Genomic DNA, 23,451 nt, shown 5'->3' on the forward strand with positions numbered 1-23,451 from the left:
TGACTCCCTTTTTATGAGCTATAACAATTGTTGAAACTAAAGACCTGTTTTTTCGTGGAACTGGAGAGCTTTCTTTTCATGTAGACACTTAAATGTTCAAGCAGATGCATTTACATAGTGATAGACAGTGCTCTTGAAAAAGACACACAGTGCTCATTAGCCATATTTATTTTCCTTATGGTTACCTAGAATATTAACATTGTCACTTTATTTTTTTTAATTTTTTTATTTTTTATACATCTATAGATATAGATATGTATACATACATACATACATATATACATTCTAGAGCTATATGCATTTCTATATTTACATTTATATCTACATCTACCCCGTACATCTATTTTTTTTTCTTTTTTTTTTTTCCCCACACACACACACACACACACTGTATTTTATTTTTACAAGAGATAAATAAACTGACACCAAGCATTGTAAATGAATGACCACAACAAAAGCAACAACTATTGCAATTACCAAACACGAAATACACTCATACTGTCATAATATTGACATTCAGTCCAGTAATCCTCCACTGTAACAGCTCCTTTACTTTGCTGTGAAAATTGATTTGTATATTTTTTGCCTCTGAGTCCTTGTGGGATTTTTTTTTTTATTCAAACAGAAAGTCACAAAAATTATAATCATCCTCATCAGTTCACTCAGTCCCCTGTAATTAATTTTTTTTTCATCTTGATAGTAACTTTGTCACTTTAGCTGGCTCTTGGCCCTTCCTGTTTAAGAGAGAATGCATCTGTGTTTCAGATCCCTTTGTGTCAGGATTTGACAGTAGCCACTAATTATAGGGGCGACTAAGGCCTCTGTGAAACTGTTCATCATACATCAAGTTTTTTGCTGGTACTTTACTCAGCATTATATTTGGAGTTAGGACACCCTGTGAAGTTTTCATAGAAGTGCTGTATAGTGGACGTGGACGTTTCTGCAGCTGTTAACAGCTTCTGAGAAATAGACTACTCAGTCTCTCATCAAAGACTCTTGGTTTCTCAAGAATTTTAAATGGTGATCATTCTCCTTATCTAAAACCATTTCAGCTTGAAATATTTGTTTACCTTCATGCCTTAATCTATACAATTCTTGCTGGAATACACGGTCTTTTTTTTTAAACTCTGTTTCAGGATTTAACCTCTGTACTCCTGTTACTTGAAAACTTAATTTTAGAATTTGAACTTCTTTCTAAACTTTTAGGCTCTATAGTTGCTGAGGCCAAAGCTCAGTTTGAACTTCGGAGTTCTTTTCTGAGTGGTCAAGCTTATACGATGACTGCATGTTAGTGGATCTGGCTCACTCTTTCCATACATAGTGACAATAAGCTTATAGGCAGTTTTACATTCAGTTTGGGCAGGAGAAAAAACCAACTTCGTAAGCCCCATCTTTCTAAAGCATATTTATGTTTTTCTCCTTGAAGCCTGAGGACTGCATATTCTACATACTATCCCTCTGTACCCTTAGTCCGGATCATTACAGTGAATCCTTTAAGAATTTTTTTAAATAAAATATATGCTGTAAGTAATTTAGTACAGTACACATAATTAAAAGATGATAAAAGCATTCAGTGTTGAGGGTTTGCGATTATATGCCTTTAAAGCCTAAAGCAGCTCAAACGATGATGTTTCTTAAAGTAAACTAGCTACAACTGTCCGTACCTCTCCTGATGGCAAGAACTCTCTCCGGTGCTTTGAATCTCTTTTAGACAGTCCCAGAAACTTAGCTTGGTTTGGGACTCCCAAAGCCATGCTTTGCAGAGCCAATCTAAACTAAACATAGAAGATCATGTGAATGTTAAATGTTTAGGGTGTTGATATTTTTGTTACTATACCTATGGTGAATAATTTTAGGTATTAACATAAAACGTAAGTAATTGATTATAACCCAGGTGAATATTCAAAGTAAACATTGAAAAGGGAGCAGCATTCTTGAAACAGAATCCTGTATTTTACACCATTGATTGGTCTAACATCATTTTTCATTTTCTGAGGTCAGTTGATTGGTGAACATTTGTTGAACATTTAATTCAGCAGATGTTTATTGAGTGCTAGGCATTATGCTAGTCAGAATTTTAAATTCTATTATGATTATTTCTCTGGAGAATTCTTTTTTTAAAAAAATTTATTTTATTTATTTATTTTTGGCTGCGTTGGGTCTTCGTTGCTGTACACGGGCTTTCTCTAGTTGTGGCGAGCGGGGGCTACTCATTGCGGTGTGCGGGCTTCTCATTGCGGTGGCTTCTCTTGTTGTGGAGCATAGGCTCTAGGCATGCAGGCTTCAGTAGTTGTGGTGCGTGGGCTTCAGTAGTTGTGGTGCGTGGGCTTCAGTAGTTGTGGCTCACGGGCTCTAGAGCCGAGGCTCAGTAATTGTGGTGCACGGGCTTAGTTGCTCTTCAGCATGTGGGATCTTCCCATACCAGGGCTTGAACCCTTGTCCCCTGCATTGGCAGGCAGATTCTCAACCACTGCGCCACCAGGGAAGCCCCTCTGGAGAATTCTTGAATGAAGAATTTCACAACTTAGTCTGTAAGAAAGGCTTATGATTTCTTAGGTAACTAAAAATTTTGTTATTTAAGGTCTCGTTCAACCCTTGGACACAATAGATCTCACTGGAGCCAAGGTTCAAGTTCTCATACAAGTCGGCCACAGGAACCACGGAACCGCAGTAGGATTTCTACTGTTATACAGCCCTTGAGGCAGAATGCAGCAGAAGTTGTGGACCTTACTGTTGATGAAGATGGTAAGTTGGAGTACTAGCAGTGTAGAATTATGAAGAAGATTTGGTAAAATGAAGTATCTTAATATGCTAGAAACTTCTATTGCTGCTTAATGGTAATATATATTAAATTACAGGGAAGTTGCCAGGTATCCTAATGTTATTTTTCAATTAATATAATAACCTCAGTTTGTAAGTTGTGTCTAAAAATTCTTTCTGATTATTACTTCATTGCTTGGTAGTTATTTTCTTAGAAAAAAATTATTTTTACAAGAGGTGGTTTGATCTATCCTCAGACTTATGTGTTATTGATACTTTCATTTATAATATTGTTATCATACTTTAACTTTGCTATGAAAAATAGAAACAACACTTTAAAAATACAGAACAGAAAAGCAATATAACTGAGTTTATTTTTTTATTTTTTATTTTTTTTATTTTTATTTATTTATTTTTGGCTGTGTTGGGTCTTCGTTTCTGTGCAAGGGCTTTCTCTAGTTGGGGCAAGTGGGGGCCACTCTTCATTGCGGTGCGCGGGCCTCTCACTATCGCAGCTTCTCTTGTTGCGGAGCACAGGCTCCAGACGCGCAGGCTCAGTAATTGTGGCTCACGGGCCCAGTTGCTCCGCAGCATGTGGGATCTTCCCAGACCAGGGCTCGAACCCGTGTCCCCTGCATTGGCAGGCAGATTCTCAACCACTGCGCCACCAGGGAAGCCCCTAACTGAGTTTAAATGGTTAATACTGGTTATTTGAAATGTTCAGTTTGCTTTTAAAAGTTGTGTTATCCTTCAGTGTAATAATATGGTTACCTTATGTGCTGCTCAGCTTTAGTGTTTTGTTTTGGCTTACAGCTGCACCCAAGTAACTGAGGACATAAAGCTAGAGTTGGAAAACAGAGGTTAGGGAAAGTGGTAGCAAGTATGAATATATGAATACGTATGTGAATTTTCCCTCATATTGAGAATTGTCTTCAGATAGTAATAGTTACATCTTAGAAGGAAATGGTCAGTCATAATTTCCTTAAGGAGACAGTAAGCCATATATGAATTTGTTAATTTTGGCAGTTAGCTATAAATTGGAAAAAGGGTACATTCGCTAGGTAGGAAGAGTTAGGGGCCTTGTGCAATCATCTCTTATATCTGCTGTTTGCAGTTTGGATGATCATAACTTTCAGAGTAGCAGTACTTTGGAATTAAGATGTTTATTAAGAGGTTATTTATTCCCATTGTCTACATTTCATTTAACAATGTCTTGGTTTTTATTTTGAAGCACCATAAATTATCTGTAAGGCAGTGGTTAATACAATAGGGATTAATTAAAGATTACTCAGTTAAATATTGATGGCTCTTTTGGAAACTTTTTGTGTGTTTTCCCATGTGACACCTGCCATCCAGTAAAGTAACAAAATGTGACAGAGTAGCCTTTTAACCCACTAGAATTTAGTTCAAACAGAATACTTTTACTTTTAGGTTAAAAGTATTCCAGTGATCAGGAGATGCCCCCTTCTCCCTACTGGTTTCTTTTAGTGGAAGGCTTCTATCTTATTAAAAATAAGTCCAAAGCTTAAGTTTATCAGTTAGACCAGTGGTTCTTACCTACTGGCCATTTTGTGCCCCTAGAGACATTTGGCAATATCTACAGACACTTTTGGTTCTCACAGTTGGGGGAGAGTGCTATTACCATCTAATGGGTAGAGGCCAGGGATGCTGCTAAACATCCTACAGTGCAAAGGACAGTCCACCCTCCTCCCCTCCCATCTCCAACAAAGAATTATTCAGCCACTGTCAATACTGCTAAGATTGAGAAACTGAGATAAACTCTTTGCAAATCAACAGAGGTTCCTCCCTCCCCCTTTTATGTTTAGGCAAATACATTTCTTTAAGCATCTGAAGTACAGGGTCCCATATAGACTAACAGGTACTATTTGTGTTTCAGGAATCAGCGTACCTCACTTCATTGTATAGAATAGTTGTCCTCTCATTGTTTTATCACATGTATTATCACATTTAAAGAGTGATAATTCAGGTCTAATTATTGTGACTATGTAATTATTATTATTAGTAGTAGTAGTAGTAGTATGTAATTATTATTCCCATTATTCTTAATTTTTAAACAGTCATTTAACAATTAGGGTCTAAAGTATAACTCATTCATAAGTTAAGGTCTGCCTGAAATTTCTTTTAATTTCTACTACAAAAACTTTAATTTTTATTAGAAAGCACTGATGAACATTAATATTGGCAAAAAAATTTGGGGGAAAAACGTACAAAAAGGCATGTAAGAAAGAAATTAAAACGGTTATTAAAAATCATAGCTAATGTTTATTGAATGACTACTGCTTGTAAAGCATCATATAAAATGCTTTATATGTGTGATCTCTGTTCATCCTAACAACAGTTCTGTGAAGAAAATTCTGTACTTTCCTAGTTCTACAGGTGAGGAAATAGAGAGTGGTTAAGTAATTTATCCTAGATCATACTGTCAGTGATGAAATCAGAATTGCTATCCAAGCTGTGTGACTCTAGAATCCATAATGTAACCAGAGAAAGTACAATTTGTATACTGTTCTAACAGCCTGTGACAATGTGTATAAACATAGCAGAGGGACTTTTACTTTGCCTCTTTTCTTTGTGATCAGAAGACTTACATGGTCATTACCCAAAAAAACTATGTTAGTCCTTTGAATTATTGGAATATACATATATGTGTTGGGTTTTTAAAAATGCAGTAACATGTCATTTTAATGTTGCAGTTTAACTTTATGAAAACTTTTTTTTTACTGTATATTGTACTTATTAGAGGGTTCATATCTTGTTTTAATAATTATCATAAAAATGTTAGCTTTTATTAAAATATAACCCATTACCTAATTTGTTTTGAAATGCTAAATAAACATTTTGTATTTTGTAGAACCTACTGTAGTACCAACCACTTCCACGAGAATGGAATCACAAACCACAAGCGCTTCCATTAACAATTCAAATCCATCTACCTCTGAGCAGCCCTCTGATACTGCTTCAGCTGTCACTAGTAGCCAACCCTCCGCAGTGTCAGAGACTTCACCTATGCTTGCAAGCAATAGTATGACTGGTACTTCTACAGGAGGTATGTAAAAAAAGAAAAAGAAAAAAAAAAAGAAGAGCAGGGAAGGGACTCTTTGTTAGAAAAAGGATTGTTGTTTTTAAGATTTTAGCTGTGTTAGCAAGAGTGTATTCTTAGAATAAGTATCATATGTGAACAAAGTGGTCTCTATTAGAATTAGACTATGACTTCATATTTGAGTCTGTGTGCTATATGTTACTGAAGTATTATAGCTCAACTGAAAGAGATGGGGGAGAATTGAATGGCTGACACCAAAAATACAAGCAACAAAAGAAAAATAGAGATAAACAGGACTTCATCAAATTTAAAATTTTTGTACATCAAAGGAAATTTTAAGAAAGTGAAAAGATAGCCTACAGAATGGGAGAAAAATATTTGAAAATCAGATATTTGATAAGGCTCTAGTATCCAGAATATATAAAGAACTTGCACAACTCAATAATAAAAAGAAAAGCAACCCAGTTTTAAAATGGGCAAAGAATTTACATAGGCATTTTTCCAGAGAAGAAGGTCATTTGTACTAATGACCAAGAAGCACATGAAAACATTATTAGTTATTAGGGAAAAGCAAATCAAAACCAGAATGAAATTCCACTTTACTCCCACCAGGATATCTATAATTAAACAAAACAAAAACAAAGAACAGGAAATCAGAAGATAAGCAGGGTTAACAAGGATATAGAGAAATTGGAACCTTTATTTTCTTTTCTTTTTATACATTTATTTATTTTGTTTTATTTATTTTTGGCTGTGTTGGGTCTTCATTGCTGCAAGCTTTGGGCTTTCTCTAGTTGCGGCGAGCAGGGGCTTCTCTTCGTTGCGGTGCACGGGCTTCTCAGTGCGGTGGTTTCTCTTGTTGCAGAGCACGGGCTCTAGGTGCGCGGGCTTCAGTAGTTGTGGCTTGCGGGCTCTAGAGCACAGGCTCAGTAGTTGTGGTGCACGGGCTTAGTTGCTCCGCAGCATGTGGGATCTTCCTGGACCAGGGCTCAAACCCATGTCCCCCGCATTGGCAGGCGGATTCTTAACCACTGCGCCACCAAGGAAGCCCCTGGAACCTTTATTAATATCTGGTGGGAATGTAAAATGATGCAGCCACTGTAGAAAACACTTTGACAGTTCCTCAAAAAGTGAAACACAGAGTTAGCAGCATATGACCCACAAGTCCACGCCTAGATCCGTATCCAAAAGAATTGAAAATAGGAATGGGAGTTTTAAAAAGTTTGATGATGTCATTTTCCCAATATTTTGTGTTGTTGTTTACTCTTTTGGTGTCATATCTAAGAAACCATTGCCTAACCAAAGGTCTCAAAGATTTACTCTTCTGTTTTCTTTTAAGAGTTTTATAGTTTTAACTCTTATCTCAGATTAACTGGGTCTTAAAATAGTCTTTTTTTGCTCTTGAATGACGGCACAGAGATAGGAACTTGCTGTTTAGTAACAGAGACATCACAGACCCTATAGCTTGTAGATTGACTATATCACCATTAATAATGAAACCACCATATATTTTCTATCTTTTTTTTGCTTTTAATAATATATTTAATTCTTATAATATCCCTGTAACTTACCGTGAGCAGATTGGAAAACTGCTTGTGTCTGGTTTAGATCTCCCTTCCCTGGAAACTTGAGGCAAAGCTTGAGGAAACAAGGAGATTTCTCAGGTGTGTCTTTGAAAAAAAAAAATGTAGGCAGAAGTGAAATGGGCTTTTATTTCGTTTATTGAGTGCACTGTCTTTCCTGGTAGCTTATGTACCCTATGCTTATCTAGATGTTATGTGAAACAGTCCCAACTTTATTTCAAGACAGTCTCAAAGCTTTTATTTATGTACTTATTTTTTAACACCCTTGTTTAGTTAGGATTCACATTTTATCTATTAGGTAGTAACTTCATTGCCTGAATGGCCTTCTCATGATATTACTCTGTCTTTTAATGACCACCCTTGGGATAGACTTGCTCATGTTGTATTTCTCTAGACTAGGAGAACCTTGTTCCAGGCCAAATTGTTCCTCTGTATGAATCTGATAGAAGCACATACAGATATTCAGATTACATTAGGGGCATTCAATTCTGCTGGCTTTATTACCTTCCAAGACTGTAGAACATCATTCACCTGTTTTCTTCACATCCTGTCCTTACTTTGCACCTTCTTGTATATTTCCAACCTTGAATCACTTGAGCCATGTAGCTTCTCTCTTATCCAGGTTCCTAAATGGGACTTGTAAAAATCATAGAACCATGCAGATTGGTGCCTCATGACTTTATGGTATCTAATCTTGGGCTTTTGTTAATAAGTTGTCATAGTGTGATATATCTCAATCGGTTCCCTTTCCTTCCCCTCAGTGTCTATTCCAAAATTCTCTTATTCTTCTTAAGACTCTCATTTCCGGGGGTAGGGGGGATAAAAAAAATAAATGAAGGTTCTCAAGCATGAATACTTGTAACTTCCAGCCCCTTTAATAAAAACTTTTGTGTACTTATACCTATCCATATCTCCTCTAACTCCTGGTCTCTTAACTCCTTCTTATAGTTTCCAGTCTCTTTATCTATGCTCCACCTCCTGTCCTTTCTTGTGTCCTTGACCTTGCTTTATCAGTTATCTTCCCTGTGTCTTCAGCATCTTTGTTGGTTCCGTTCCCTTCGTACACACATGTGTACATTTGTGTTAAGTCTATGTACACCTAAGTGGATCTTCTTCACCTTAAACTCCTTCATTTAACTTTAACTCTGACTCCTTTCAGAACAAACAAACATGATGTTTAAAAATCTGGCAATAATTTTCTTCTCATCTTATTTTCTCCCAGGACTCTATTTTCATCCCTTCTTTCACTCGTCCATCTCATAACTGTAGGTGTTTTCACCTACCACCAGTATGCCGATGACTCACCGTATTGTGCTTCCAGAACACTCTCCTTGTTTTCGTATCCAACCGCCTCTCTTCTGGACCATTCTGCAGTCACCTCAAACTCAACATGCCCCAATCAGCTTATCATCTGACTTCTCAATGTTCTTAGCTTTATGCATATATGATATCTTATATATTCATTTATTCAGCAAGTATTTGTTGATTGCATACTATGTATCAGGCACTGTTCTAGACACCGGGAGCACAACATAAACAGTGCTAACAATTGTAGTGGATAAGAATAGCTAACATCTGTTGAACTCATAATATTGGTCAATAATTTATTTATATTAACTCTGATTTTTGTAATAACCTATGAGGCAGATTCTATTGTTCTTTTCATTTTACAGGTAAAGTAACTTGTCTAAGGTTATATGATAGTGGAGCAAGAATTCAAACCTACAAAGTCTGAGTTGGATCCTGTGCTCTTTCTTTATGCCAGGATTTCTCAACCTTGGCACTATTGTCTTTGGGCTGGACAGTTCTTGTGTGTGTGTGGGGGGGGGGCGGTTTTCCTGTGCATTGTAGGATATTAGCAGCATTATTATTATATTTTTAATTTTTATTAGAGTATAGTTGCTTTAATGTTGTGTTAGTTTCTGCTGTACAGCAAAGTGAATCAGCTATACGTATACGTATATCCCCTCTTTTTTTGGATTTCCTTCCCATTTAGGTCACCACAGAGCATTGAGTAGAATTCCTTGTGCTGTACAGTAGGTTCTCATTAGTTATCTCTTTTATACACAGTAGTGTATATATGTCAATCCCAATCTCCCAATTCATCCCACCCCCCTTCCCCCCCGGTAGCCATAGCAGCATTCTTGGCTTCTCCCTACTAAATAACCAGTAGCACTACCTCCCCTCCAGTTGTGACACCGAAAGTATCCCCAGGTGTTGCCAGATATTCCCTGGGGGGCAGTGTTGCTCTATACTGTACCTAGAACCTAATGCTTCTGTTATAATACTGGTTGATTTCTGTTTTAAATTTTCTCTGTACTTGATGATGAGCTCCTTGAGGACCAAAGATCAAGTCTTTCTCTTTTTCAGCACTAAGCTGCAACAATGCAGGCATGCCTCTTTTCCCTTGTTAGGTTAGCTTAAATTTAGCAAGTGCTTATTGAACCACCTACATTGTGCAGGCATGTTTCTAGTTTCTAGAGATAAAACAACAAAGGCAGACAATATCCATTCGTTATTTTAAAGGCCAGGACTTTCATTTTTCAGTACCTTTGTAGATCCTTAACCATGCCATTATTATGTATAAGACTTGCCAAATAAATGAATAAATGCATGAGTACATCTCCGTAATCCTCCTAGAATTACAATAAAAGTATTTTAACCAGCTTGGTGTCACTGGGCTGTGGAGTTAATTCTTCTGGTGTAGATTTGTGATTATCTATTTTTAGTGGCCACTCAGCGGCCTAATTTTAATAAAAAAAGGCAGTGTTTTATTTACTCAATCAGATGTCTTTGTATTTCGCCTCTACTCTGTGGCAATTTTCTTTGGTCAGTAACTCTTGAACAAGAGGAGATTCAGTTGTCTTTACTTTGGATTGCTACCTTGTTTGAGCAACAGAGAGCTTCTGGACTGTAGGAAAATAAATATTAATTTAATTGGAAGCCAAAACTGTACCATAAGAAGTAGAGCTATAAGATCAGTCCTCTTTTGGGGGCCATACTGCTAATCATATAACCCCTTAAATATGTGTTCAGCCTTAAGGATATTAAAGTCATTGTGCTTCCTCTTCACTCACTCTGAGTTTTGTATTTGAAATAATTGAAGACCAAGAGGGCAAATCATTTCCGAACAGGTTAAGTGTCATATCTGTCACTTCAGTCATGGCCCTAGCAGTCCCTAGATCTCTTGCTCTGGTTACAGACTCATCTCCTGAATCTTAGAGTTACACACAATCCTCAAATAACTGGGTTTGTAAAATTAATATGTCATAGTTGGAAGGAATCATGAAGGTCATTTAGTCCATCCACTGAATGGATTTAGTGTCCCAAAGGTTTTGGATTTTCTTTTCTGACGTTAACACACAATAAATGACATTTACTTGTGTAACATTTTGACGTGGGGGCTGAGATACAACCCTGAAAATGTTGTAGGAAGTAAAGTTCCTGTAATAATGATATTGCTGTAAATCTTACAGCCTTTGGGAAATAGCTACTTAATGTTTGATTCAGCATGGCGAAGATAGGCTGTTGATCATGGTCAGTTCCAGGTATGCCAGTTGTGACTCTGTCCAGGTTACTCAAGAAATTTGGAATGCAAATGAATGAAAGTGATTTAATTATAGAACTGACTTTGAATCTGCTGTCACTTATGTTTTAAAAGTGAACAGCTTGTTGACTTTCATTGTTTTTTGATACAAATTATTTGTAATATTTAACCTCTCAACTGATGATAACAAGGTAGTGCTAATTCCAGGAGGCTATTAGAGATTAGTAAGAATTTGTAATTTTTTTCCATCCAAGTTTACAGACTCCTGAATTCTAGTTCTGAGGTTAAGAACCTTTACAAAAGGGTTCAGGAAATTAGCCCAAGTAGGCCAGAGTAGGAACTTGGGGTCGGGGGAACCAACATACACAGATTTAGAAATACTGCCTAACAGGGTTTAGATCACAGACTTTGCCCAGAAGAGAATCAGCAAAAGCAGGATAGGACATGTATGGGAGGGCAGACCCAGGAGAATTACAGGGAGGTGTACTGCAGTCAAACCCATCAATCAGAGCCTGAAGCATCCCCACCCAGATTCATTTATGTGAGTCTATAAATTCCCTTTATTGTTTAAGCCAGTTTCAGTTGGATTTTTGTATTATTTGTAAAGAACCAGAAGATTCCTAATTTTGGTACATTGGCCCAGAAGAGAATAGCTATGTACTGTGAGCCAAATAGGAGCAGGGTATCCCTGGTATTGGTTACTCTAGAAAAAAGGCTAGAACAGTGGTACTCCAGAATCCTAAGGATTCTGAGGTGATGCCTCATGAGTCACGGGGGGTGGGGGAAGGGAAGGACAGGGATTTGGGTTTTCCACTCTTCTAATTTTTATTTTTAAGTAAAAAAAATTATCTCCATTTTTATCTGTTTTATCTAATTTCCACATAATATGTAGTTTGAGGAAAGGGTGCTTTTTTTTTTAGAGGAGTTTGAAACACTAGGATAAACCTTCTGGGGACACTTTCAGCTGTTCTTTTGGCATGGAAGAACATACCTTCAAAATAACTGGGCATGTGACAGAGCATAATCAGGACTCAGATATTTCATACCTAGAAGATTATTATCTTTTCTAACAACAGCCATGCAAGGCAATTATTGCTACATTTAATAGGTGAGAAAGAGGTTAAATAACTTTCCTAAGGTCACATTGCTCCAGATTAGACAGGCTCAGAATTAGAACTCAGGCCCATCTGACTCCATGTTTTTTCCCACTGTTCAACCTTGAGTCACTAGATCATTATAAGAGACTTTTAATTTTCGACATAGTAGAGTCTTATTTCTTTTGTTCTATTGGGTCTGAGTTCAGAGACCAGAGGAAGGGAAAAGACATTGGAAGTTAGTGAGACTTAGACAGATATGCTCTGAGTTGGGTGGTTATGTCTTTTTTTTAAAAAATAAATAAATTTATTTATTTATTTATTTTTGGCTGCATTGGGTCTTCGTTGCTGCGCGTGGGCTTTCTCTAGTGGCGGCGAGCGGGGGCTACTCTTCGTTGCGGTGCGCGGGCTTCTCAGTGCGGTGGCTTCTCTTGTTGCGGAGCATGGGCTCTAGGCGCAGGGGCTTCAGTAGTTGTGGCACACGGGCTCAGTAGTTGTGGCACGCGGGCTCAGTAGTTGTGGCTCGCAGGCTCTAGAGCGCAGGCTCAGTAGTTGTGGCTCATGGGCTTAGTTGCTCTGCAGCATGTGGGATCTTCCCAGACCAGGGCTCGAACACATGTCCCCTACATTGGCAAGCGGATTCTTAACCACTGTGCCACCAGGGAAGCCCGTGTAGTTACGTCTTAAGAAGATAAGATTTTAAGAAGTACATAGTAGTCTTCATTATATAGGAATGATTTATAGTATTAGAGGCTCATGGAGCTCAGGAGAACCTTAGCTTTGTTGCATATAATGGAAAGACTCCCATGATATTTTAGAGTTTTTAAAATACAATTTAAAACTAATAATTTATAGTGACCTAGGAGAAGGTGATCTATTGCCATATTTAAACATCATGGTAAATATAAGCCTCCTAAAGCTTGCCTGAAAATCCCAGTGAAGATCACTGCCTGAAATTACAGGATATGCGTGTTAAGAATGTGACTGTATCACATTATTATTTACAGATATTTGAATTCAGTAATCACTTCTTAATTATTTACTTATTTATACACATATATAAAATATACACTTTCTTTTACACAGTGATATTTGATCATTTGGTTCTATGCATTTTTTCGTTTCAAGATGACTCAAGGAGAACTGCATCTAGTGCTATAACGGAAACTGGCCCTCCTGCGATGCCAAGGTTACCTTCCTGCTGTCCCCAGCACTCGCCATGTGGAGGGTCGTCGCAGAGTCACCATGCGTTAGGACATCCACACACAAGTTGCTTTCAGCAGCATGGCCACCATTTTCAGCATCATCACCACCACCATCATACTCCCCACCCAGCTGTCCCAGTGTCTCCCTCCTTTGGTGATCCCACTTGCCCTGTGGAAAGACCTCCACAAGTACAAGCACCTTGTGGAGCAAATAGTAGTTCTGGTACCAGCTACCATGACCAGGTATGTGGAATTTGATGAGTTCATCTTGATTTTTTAAAATTGTGGTTCCTTCAGGAGAAAAAAAAAAAAACCTAATGATAAAGTTTATATGCTAAATAAGTCATTCTTGTTGCCCCTGCAAGAGTTCAATGATGTGTGATTTTTTTAAATTAAGTATTTAGGATTTTCTCATGTTAATTATTGCAACTAACTGAGGGGGCCAGGGATGTAGATAATTGGACGTGATACTAATTTTTATTCTGGAATGTTTTTAGGTGTTTTTAGTTAAATGTAGTAGGATCTAAATCTTTAGGATTTTATTTCAAACAAAGTGTTGAAACTGCAGTGTCAACCTAATTCATGAGAAATTCGGGAATTCTCCCAGTTTTTTTCTCCTCTACCCTACCTCCTATTCTGCAGCCTCCCTATAATCTCCACTCATCTAGAAATAAACAGCCGTCTCAGATGAAAACCTGTGACATAGTTTCTTAGGAGCAGATGAGGTTTTTAGTTTGTGGGAAATTGAAATGTCAGCAAAAATTATAAGAAATTTTTTGCGAATTAAGTAAATTAGTTGATATTATTAGTGAGTGCTTGATATGTCAAATAATATTAAATTAATATTGGTGATCACATGGAGTAAATAAAGTGAGGTGTTATGTGCTATTTTAACTTTTGCTCCGTCATCTCTGTGTATAATTGTGACGTAAACCTTGGTGGTGCATACTTTAAAAAGCAAAAGATGTAATTTAAAACTGTAAGTGACACGTGCTAAAAAATGTGCTAGAAAAAAGTCAAGAAGAAGTTCAGAGCAGCTGCTTTACTGTACCCTCTGACCTTTCCTAAAGTACTTGCTTCATCTTTTAAATTTTTGCTGGTTATCTCTTCTGGTTCTGACAAATTAAAAGTAATTAAGAAAGTGGGGTGTTCCCTTAAGAAGAAAAAACTAGCTGCTGATACCAAAAGGAAATTTGAAAGGGTTTAGTAGGAAATATTATTAAAGAGATTTTAGATGATGTTTTGGTTCTGATAACAGTTCTAAGTATTAACATCTATGGGTTGTCTAGACCTGTTCTACCTCTTGGGAATGAGGAAGCAACCTGAGTGAGTTAATTAGAGGAAGAATCTCTTTTGTGTAAAATATAGATGTAGCCTACTCACCTATCTCTAAGTAGAGGTATTTGGACTGTACACAAAACTTGAGAAGAATCAGCAGGATCAGGCATTCAGTGGTTATAATGGGTATGAAGGTAAACAGAGAATGCGGTTTTGGAAATATGAACGGTTTGAGATTGATGTAGCTATTTGTAGGACTCTGAAATTAGCCACATGCTCATGAGGTAGCCTCGTATAGTCTCCGTTTGAGACTTGTGTGGACACAGCAGGAAGTTGAGGAGAGGCAGACTGATCTGAGGATTTATAATTGTGTGGATGTCTTATGATTGAGTGTCAGACTATAGATAGGCAGAGAAAGATTGGGGAGGATTAGGCTTGACGAGAGAAGTTGCAGCAGTCACTTGACTCTGTACTCTACTACTCCTTTGGATGTAGCTTTCTCTTTTGAGAGAATAGTTTAATTAGTGCTATGAACTACTTATGAGATGTGTAAAGTAATATTTGCCATTTCTGTGCCATTTTGCTTACCCTCCCTTTTCCTTCTAGAATAATAATTGAATGAACTGTTGGAATTGTGAGGAAGAGGGTTCTCTGTGTTGATTTTTCCCCTTTTATTTTTATTCTCTACTTTTAACTTTACCCTCGGTTCCTTCTAGGAGGACCTTCACCCTACTTTACTCACTCCCTGGGAGTGTTCTTAATCACTGACTGGAGAAGAAGATAGGAAATTTTCTCACCTTCATAGTATGTGGATATTCCAGTCCATTTGCCAAATTTTAACCTAAATAGGAAAATACGGAAAGTATTTGAACCATAAGTAATAATTCACAATCTTAAAATATTACTCTTAAACCTTATTTATTCAAATTGGGAGCATATATTGTATTTGCCAACTCAAAAGAAAGAGCCCAGACATTTACTTAATTGATTGTAGACACATAATATAGAAGAGGAAAGTAGCTCTTTCTTTTCACCTTCCTATAGCTTCTCCTGTACCATCATCCTCCTTCCCTTTTAGTATCCAGAGTTTCTCATGTTTCTGTTATCCTCTGAGCTGGGAGGCCATTGAAAGTACAAAGACAACTCTGTCTCTAAAAAATAATAATAATAAAACAAAATAAATTTTAAAAAAGTACAAAGACCACTATGGTTCCTCACTGGGCTGGGTGACCTGGGCCTCTAATAAATGCATTACCCTAGCTTTCCTCACCTCTAGCCCCTCATCTTTCAGTGTTGAACAATTCCTGCATGTGATTCCATATATAACATCTTTATTTTCTTTAATCACATTTTAAAAATTACAGCTGTACTGAACACTAAGCAAAGACTTGTATTTAAAATACTTAAGAATATAAAGAAGCAAGTCTGTTTCTGTAATCTGCTCTAGAGTAGAAGGTAAAGTGTTTTACTAAGGACTTTTCAAAGTGCTCAGGGGAAAAAACTTAATTACTTTTGAGTAGAGATGGAATCTAGACTCTTTGATTTTCCAACTTGGTAAATGGGCCTTCCCTAAAATTATATTCCTAATAAAAGTAATCATGGTTTAATCTTTTTTTTTTTTTTTAAGCGAAAAGAGTTATGAGGAAAAGCTAGCTAATGGTTTAGCTTGAATAATCTTAGGGCCTTTGTTATCTTGGATAATGTTTGCACTATTAGAGTTTCAGTTGAATGCTTGCTGTGTACAGTTTAAAAACAGAACAAATTTTTACCTGGAGCCTTAAATGTTTTCAGTGGTATGATTATATGTTTTGTAAAGGAGTCCTAAATTACCAATCAGAATTTTGGGGTAAAGGAGCATATGGAAGTATGATTTAAAAGTTTCTTTCTCTCTTAAAATCTAGATAATGGAAGAGAAACAGATCTTAAAATAATATATTAACTTTTGTTCATCTTACAGCATGATCTCATGCTTGATTATTTAAAATTGATTATAGATTTTAAGTGTATGAGCACTAGAATTTTTACAGTCCAAGATGCACACAGTATTTTCTTGGTGCTCAGTAGGTCTTCACACTCAAAATTTTTACCAGTTTTAAATTCATAGATTCTATTTTTCTAGATTGCATTAGGAGTACTTTTATAATATAACATGAAACAATGTTTTGACCAAATTTCAGAAAGATAAAACATAGTTCCTCTTTATACAGCAGGCATTGCCAGTAGACCTGAGCAGCAGTGGTATCAGAAGTCATGGAAGTGGTGGTTTTCATGGAGCATCTGCCTTTGACCCCTGCTGTCCTGTTTCCTCTTCCCGAGCTGCAATCTTTGGCCACCAGGCTGCTGCTGCTGCCGCCCCCAGCCAGCCATTATCAGTAGATGGTTACGGATCCAGCGTGGTTGCACAACCCCAGCCCCAGCCCCCTCCACAAGCCTCGCTGTCATCTTGCCGACATTACATGCCGCCTCCTTGTAAGTATGAATTTAACAGGCAAAGAGCTTAGAGGCACATAGATGAAGCATCGTCCTCTCCTCATGAAATAACCTTTCAGCAATACTAGTTTATAAATTTTTAGTACCTCCTTGGCCTAAGAGTGGAGTGTATTTTTCCTATTTCATCCTCCCTTTACCTCACATACCCAAAACAGTCTTCTAAGGCAAAAAGGGCAGATGTTGTTGTAAAAGGTCTGGGAAAATAATAAAAAGTATATTTTGTCTGTTTGACATACTAACATTTACATTTTAATTAATATCTATGAACTCGTACATTGAATGGCACCTTAGATTCCTATAAAAGGAAATTTTAAGGAATTAGATTTATCCTTTAGTAGTAAAAGGAAATTTGAAAGTTTAGTAGTCATTTCTACACATAGGAAAGTAAACTTGGATTAAGAATTCTGAAGCTTAACTGAGGCACAAGAGAAAATTCCTTGACAGAAAGCTTTGCCAATTGCAGAAAGGTTTCTGTACTCATTTGATTCAAGCAATTAAAGTAGAATCAGACATGGCTTTTCTAAAGAAATTGAAATCTATGAGATACCATAAGAAATGAGAAATACCCTTAGGCTGTGTAACATATATTTATTGCTCTGTTAAATCATAGGTTAATAGTCAGATGGAAACTTATTAAATACTTTGATTTAAAAGAAACACTGAAAATTCATGCCAGGGGTAAACCAGAAAGTTGGCAAGGAAATTTGCTTTTGTTCTGATTACATGCAAGGGATAATTTTCAGTTATATATCTTCTTAGATCTCTTCTTCCAGTCCTATAATTTTTAAAATCTGGGTCCTGCAGGCACAGCTGGAGTCAACCCAGAATTTGTACAATGAAATCTGGTGATACATCACTTTTCAAGAATGCAACTTTAAAGTATAAGGTAGAAAAAAGGTTTTGAAACGAGTTAGTTTTTGCAAAGTATTGACCAGTGGGCAAATTTTGTGTGTGGACACTGGTACGATGTACAGGCTGTTCTGTAATACTTGTTGATATTCATCTTTAATTGATAATCTTTTATTGAGAACTCAAAATGTGTGGTTTTCTCCCCCTCCCCTTTAAAAATAATATACTGAAGCAATTTATAAGTGTATCCATTCCCCTTTTATGTCCTAATAAAAAAATGTTTTAGACTTAAACTTGTTTTACTTTTATCATAAAAGTAACTGGTGTACACTCTAAGAAATTCAAGCTGCAGAATGATATAAAATGAGAAGTTAAAAGCCCTTCTCCTTTCTTCCCACTAATGCTAAAACCTCAGAGGTACCAACTGTTTATAGTTTATTATAAAACCTTTTGGAAATTTTCTTTCTCCACACGTTATTATGACATCTCTTATTATGACATATCTCTCCTTTTTTAAAAAAATGGGATTATATCAAACATAGTATTTGCCTCTTGCTTTTTCATTTTTGATGTTTTTAAAATTCAACAATACATCTTAGATTTTTTTTCATATTAGCATATAAAAATCTAGCCCATTGTTTTTAATACCCTCGTAATATTCCACTGTATATTAAATTAGTCCTCTGTTGATGGACATTTAAATTGTTTGTAGTTTTTTAGTCTGTCTGTAGGGTAACTTCCTGGGAGTGAGATTGCTGGGTTAAAGTGACATGCTGAACTTTTAAGAAGCAAGATCAAGAACGTTTTTTTGTTTGTTTGTTTTTACTGGCAAGAACACATAAAATAGAGAAGAAGCGAAATGGTCTGTGGGAAGGCAAAATATGTCACCTTTATACAGTGGTTAGTAATTGTTTTGTTTAGATACACAGTGTATTATAATGATGGCTGAATTTTTCACCACACACAAAAACTGGCAACTATGTGAGGTGATGGATATGTTAATTAAACTGATTGTGGTAATCATTTCATGTGGTATACATGTGTCAAATTATCGTATTATACACTTTGAATATATTGTTGTATTTGTTAATTATATGTCAGTAAGGTTGAAAAAAATAAAATGATTAATGAAGAGTTAAATAAACTGATTCATTCCAAAACAAGACTTTAAAATTCTGTTATATTTGTGAATATTTTTTCTTGTATAATGATTATAGAAGTAAACCTTGACATGAAACTGGGAAAAATGCTCTAAATTTGAGGAAGGATAGTTAACAATGATAAAACTTAGTGACTTCCTTTTTTTTTTTTTTTTTTTTAAAATTTATTTATTTATTTATTTTTGGCTGTGTTGGGTCTTCGTTTCTGTGCGAGGGCTTTCTCTAGCTGTGGCAAGCGGGGGCCACTCTTCATCGCGGTGCGCGGGCCTCTCACTGTCGCGGCCTCTCTTGTTGCGGAGCACAGGCTCCAGATGCGCAGGCTCAGCAGTTGTGGCTCACGGGCCCAGCCGCTCCGCGGCATGTGGGATCTTCCCAGACCGGGACACGAACCCGTGTTCCCTGCATTGGCAGGCGGATTCCTAACCACTGCGCCACCAGGGAAGCCCAGTGACTTCCTTTTTGATGACCAAGAAGTAGTGAGCTTTGTGAGTTCTTAGACTAAAGCATTGATTTGAAAATATAACTTTTAGAAAATCAGTTTAAAAATATGTCACAACTTACACTGAGCTTATTGAAAGTTTCCTTTAAATATTGTGAATATTTAGTGAATATTTCCTTTAAATAACAATACATACTAGCAGGGTTTCCTTTGAAGTATGGCTGAATGAGTCCATGGTTACCTGACTTTCACCACTGATGCATGAATCAAAGCAATTAAAAATTGAAGGCAGTCTTTCTGTAATGAAACTAGAGAATAGCTGTAGCTCCATACCAGGCTACCAAGAAAAACCTTACAAATAAAATGAAATTAGAACTAAAATCCAAAGAGGAGACAAACTTATTTTTAGACCTCAAACAGATGCACATCTCTTAGAGTAAGAGAGATACATATTCCTCTGAGGGACTTTTCAACAGTCACTTTGCAACATAAAGCTTCAGGATGAAGAAATGGGCGAAACCATCTTTATAAAGGCTGATTTCCGTGGCAAGTTCCTGGCAAATATGCCCCTTCCTTCTTAATGTAGCACAGGAAAAGTAGCATGGGGCAGGAGGAGAAGTGCACTAATGAAAGTATATGTTTGCAGTTGTGCCTAGGACTCGCAAGTTGCTTTCCTCTCTGTAGTGCTCTATAACCAGTAAATGACAAAGGAAAACAAGATTTATGTATTTATAAGTATATAATTTATACATTTGATTATACAAAAGCAAAATACTTGAGTATGGCAGAGTAAAATTGATAGGAGACAATTTGGAAAAATGTTTATACTACCTTATTATGGCAAAGCTTGCATGTATACAAGGAATACTTATAAACAACAAGAAAAAGGTGAATAATAGGCTAAGAATATGAATAGATAATTCTGGGAAGAAATGTTAAGTGGTAAATAAATACATAATTTTTTTCTGGTTAGCATTTAAAAAATTTAGTGATAGTGTAATTAGGCAGGAACTCTCATGTACTGCTGATGGTAATTAATTATGTAAACTTTGGGAAGGGTGTTTTGTCAACCAGTATCTGAATTTAAATTTTTCTCTCAGACTCAGAACTGCTTATAGGAATTTATGCTACAGAAACTCTCTGTGAGCAGTGTGTGTGTGTGTGTGTGTGTGTGCGTGTGCACATGCATGCGTGTACACACTCGTGTACATGCATGTATGAAAGAGCACAAGGGGAATCATACAGATGTTTATTGAAGCTTTGGATTGCTTCCAGTTTTTATCAGTGGCGATTTCTTCAATAAATTTTGGCGCATTCCTATAGTGGAATGCTGTGAAGCTGTGAATGAAGTAAAGCTATATATATTGACATGAGAAGATACCTATGATTACTCAAAGAAGAAAGCAAGATGCCAAACAGGACTAAGTAGACTCAAGCATTGATAAAGTATTCATAAAAATTAAATATGTGCTAATATGTCTGTAAAATACAATAGGAATGTATTATGCCAATATGTGCTCAACTCTATGGTGCCTGTGCTTTTCTTACAGATGCTTCTTTGACAAGACCACTTCATCATCAAACCTCTGCCTGCCCCCACTCTCACGGAAACCCTCCTCCTCAGACTCAGCCTCCGCCTCAAGTGGATTATGTTATCCCTCATCCTGTACATGCTTTCCATTCTCAAATATCTTCTCATGCAACATCTCACCCCGTGGCACCTCCACCTCCAACGCATTTAGCCAGTACCGCTGCACCAGTCCCTCAGCATCTTCCTCCCACACACCAGCCAATTTCACACCATATTCCAGCCACAGCACCTACAGCACAGAGACTGCATCCTCATGAAGTGATGCAGAGGATGGAAGTTCAAAGAAGGAGAATGATGCAGCATCCAACGTATGTTTTATGTTTTTAAAAGAATAATCACATCTTATTCTTTCACCTTCTATTTCCATTGGTCTTTAAACCTGTAAAGTCTTTAGAAGTGATGTAGCTATCCTCAATTAATAGTGATGTAACTTAATCCTCAATTCACTGGGAAATTAATTCTTTACTAACCAGAATGTTCCTCCGTCTTATCCTGAGTTGTAGGTGCTGACAAAAAAAATCTGTATCAGGTTATTTAATAAAATCAAAGCCCTTTCAGGATATAACCCAAGGTCATTTATTTTTGCAAACTAATCTCTTGTTTGTTTCTTCCGTAGTCCATACTAAAGATTAATGTTAAAATTGGTGATCCTGAGTAACAAGATGTAAAGTTATTAAAGATTGAATTTGATTTATTTTATGTTACCAACCAGAGGGAAGAAGGGTATTAGTAGAAGTTTTCAACAGCTGACATTGAAAAACTAGTCTTACTTAGTTTATTTATAAATTTAAATATTAAGATATTCCCCAAATATTATGAAAAGACTATGATTGAACTTTTTGTTTTCTTTGGAAAATTCAGGATCTGATAGTCTAATTTAGGGCAGCGTACTTTGTTGGTCTAATTCTGCCTGCCTGTTTTGGTATATAAAGGTTTGCCTGAAAACAGCTGCACTTGTTCATCTATGTATTGTCTGTAGCTTTCACACTACAGAAACTGTGTTGAGTAGTTGCAACAGAGACCTTGTAGCCTGTAGAGCAAACAAGATTAACTATTTGGCCCTTCCAGAATGTTTGCAAAACTCTTGATCTAATCAATAATCTGTAACTTCTTTCTTTAGTTATATAATTTAAGGTTATATTCAGAATCTCCGGCTGTTTCTGCCATTCTAATATAGTGACCCTTTATATAGAAAGTTGCCAATTTTCATATTCATATCTTCCAGTATCTAGAAAATTAAGATTAAACATGCAAAATCTGTAAATGTGTTTGGAACTAATAGTAAGAATTAGACTATAAAAAATGAATCCCTGGAACTGTTTTTTCTTAAGTGCCATTTGTTTAGAACTTTATGACCATTTGCATTTGTAAATTTGACAGACTTTAGACTAGAAAGAGAAAATATAATAAGCTGGGATGACAAATAAAGTGTGAATGGAGGTAATGTCAGTGCCCTGGATGTGTTGACATGTATTTGCATGTGTTTGAAAAAAATGCACAAGGTTAAAATTTTTTTCTTAGAAGTTTTATCCATTAAAATGGATGAATGTTATTACAGTATAAAGGTGAAGCAAAATAAAATAGTTTCCATTTTTCTGCTTTATATGTTTATATAAAATAACTTTTTTGTGCCTGTAGCATATGCTGGAGTATTAATTTTTAAAATTTTATTTTCATTTAGTTCCTATTATTCTATTTAAAATATTTGCTGTAAAGCAGTTATGCAAGATAATGTTAAAACTGCCTTTTTCCTTGGGTGATACTCGGATTGGAGGCATTGTAATAAATGAGCAGTGAGAATTTGTGGGATTATGGTTTCTTGATTTATTATTAATCATTAAATTATTTTATATTATGTTTTTATAATTTATAGAATTAATTTCAAGACTAATCTGTAGATGTTTATAATGTTAATATGATATTATTTTTTCTACACTAAGAAATAACCAATTATTCAATTATTTCCAGTGGTCTTTTTGTGTTCTGTGTTTCCAGGCGGGCACATGAACGCCCCCCACCCCATCCACATAGGATGCACCCAAACTATGGTCATGGGCATCATATTCATGTGCCTCAGACTATGTCCTCACATCCTCGACAGGCTCCAGAGAGATCTGCCTGGTCAGTATCTTGTTTATTTCAAAGCTATGCTCAGTTTCTCCTGGTGGAAACCTGGAAGAGATACTTTGTAGTGGAATGCTTAGAGAAGGGTAGTGTGGAGAAACTGAATTCCAGTTTATCTGTGAAGCACTGTCTCTGGGTGAGTCCTAAGAGACCTGGAGAGGAAAGAGTAGCAGCTTGAGTTCTGGGGCAGGGAGCGTGTCAAACAGGAGTAGAGCTTTTTTGTTGTTGTTGTTTTTCAGGGATCTACCGTCAAAAGTTAACTCCCTAAAC

General features: G+C 36.5%; 1 protein-coding gene and 1 long non-coding RNA gene across 16 annotated transcripts in view; both read left to right on the top strand.

The window, feature by feature from the left end:
* LOC309626871 overlaps positions 1-23,451 on the top strand; it is a 186,394-nt gene that overhangs the window by 92,027 nt on the left and 70,916 nt on the right. The gene's annotated exons all lie outside the window — the stretch shown is intronic.
* RNF111 (ring finger protein 111) overlaps positions 1-23,451 on the top strand; it is an 87,984-nt gene that overhangs the window by 53,142 nt on the left and 11,391 nt on the right. For 8 of the 15 annotated variants that reach the window (XM_082388043.1, XM_082388044.1, XM_082388052.1 and 5 more), the window contains 6 exons: positions 2,582-2,745; positions 5,633-5,827; positions 13,174-13,493; positions 16,736-16,997; positions 21,017-21,365; positions 23,026-23,178. In XM_082388043.1, the coding sequence (XP_082244169.1) occupies positions 2,582-2,745; positions 5,633-5,827; positions 13,174-13,493; positions 16,736-16,997; positions 21,017-21,365; positions 23,026-23,178 (1,443 nt within the window). The remainder of the gene's footprint in view (positions 1-2,581; positions 2,746-5,632; positions 5,828-13,173; positions 13,494-16,735; positions 16,998-21,016; positions 21,366-23,025; positions 23,179-23,451) is intronic. The other 7 variants (XM_082388048.1, XM_082388040.1, XM_082388049.1 and 4 more) reach the window with 4 other exon arrangements.

Source organism: Balaenoptera borealis (assembly GCF_965194805.1).
Source record: "Balaenoptera borealis genome assembly, chromosome: 3".
In the NCBI taxonomy this organism is placed as follows: domain Eukaryota; kingdom Metazoa; phylum Chordata; class Mammalia; order Artiodactyla; family Balaenopteridae; genus Balaenoptera; species Balaenoptera borealis.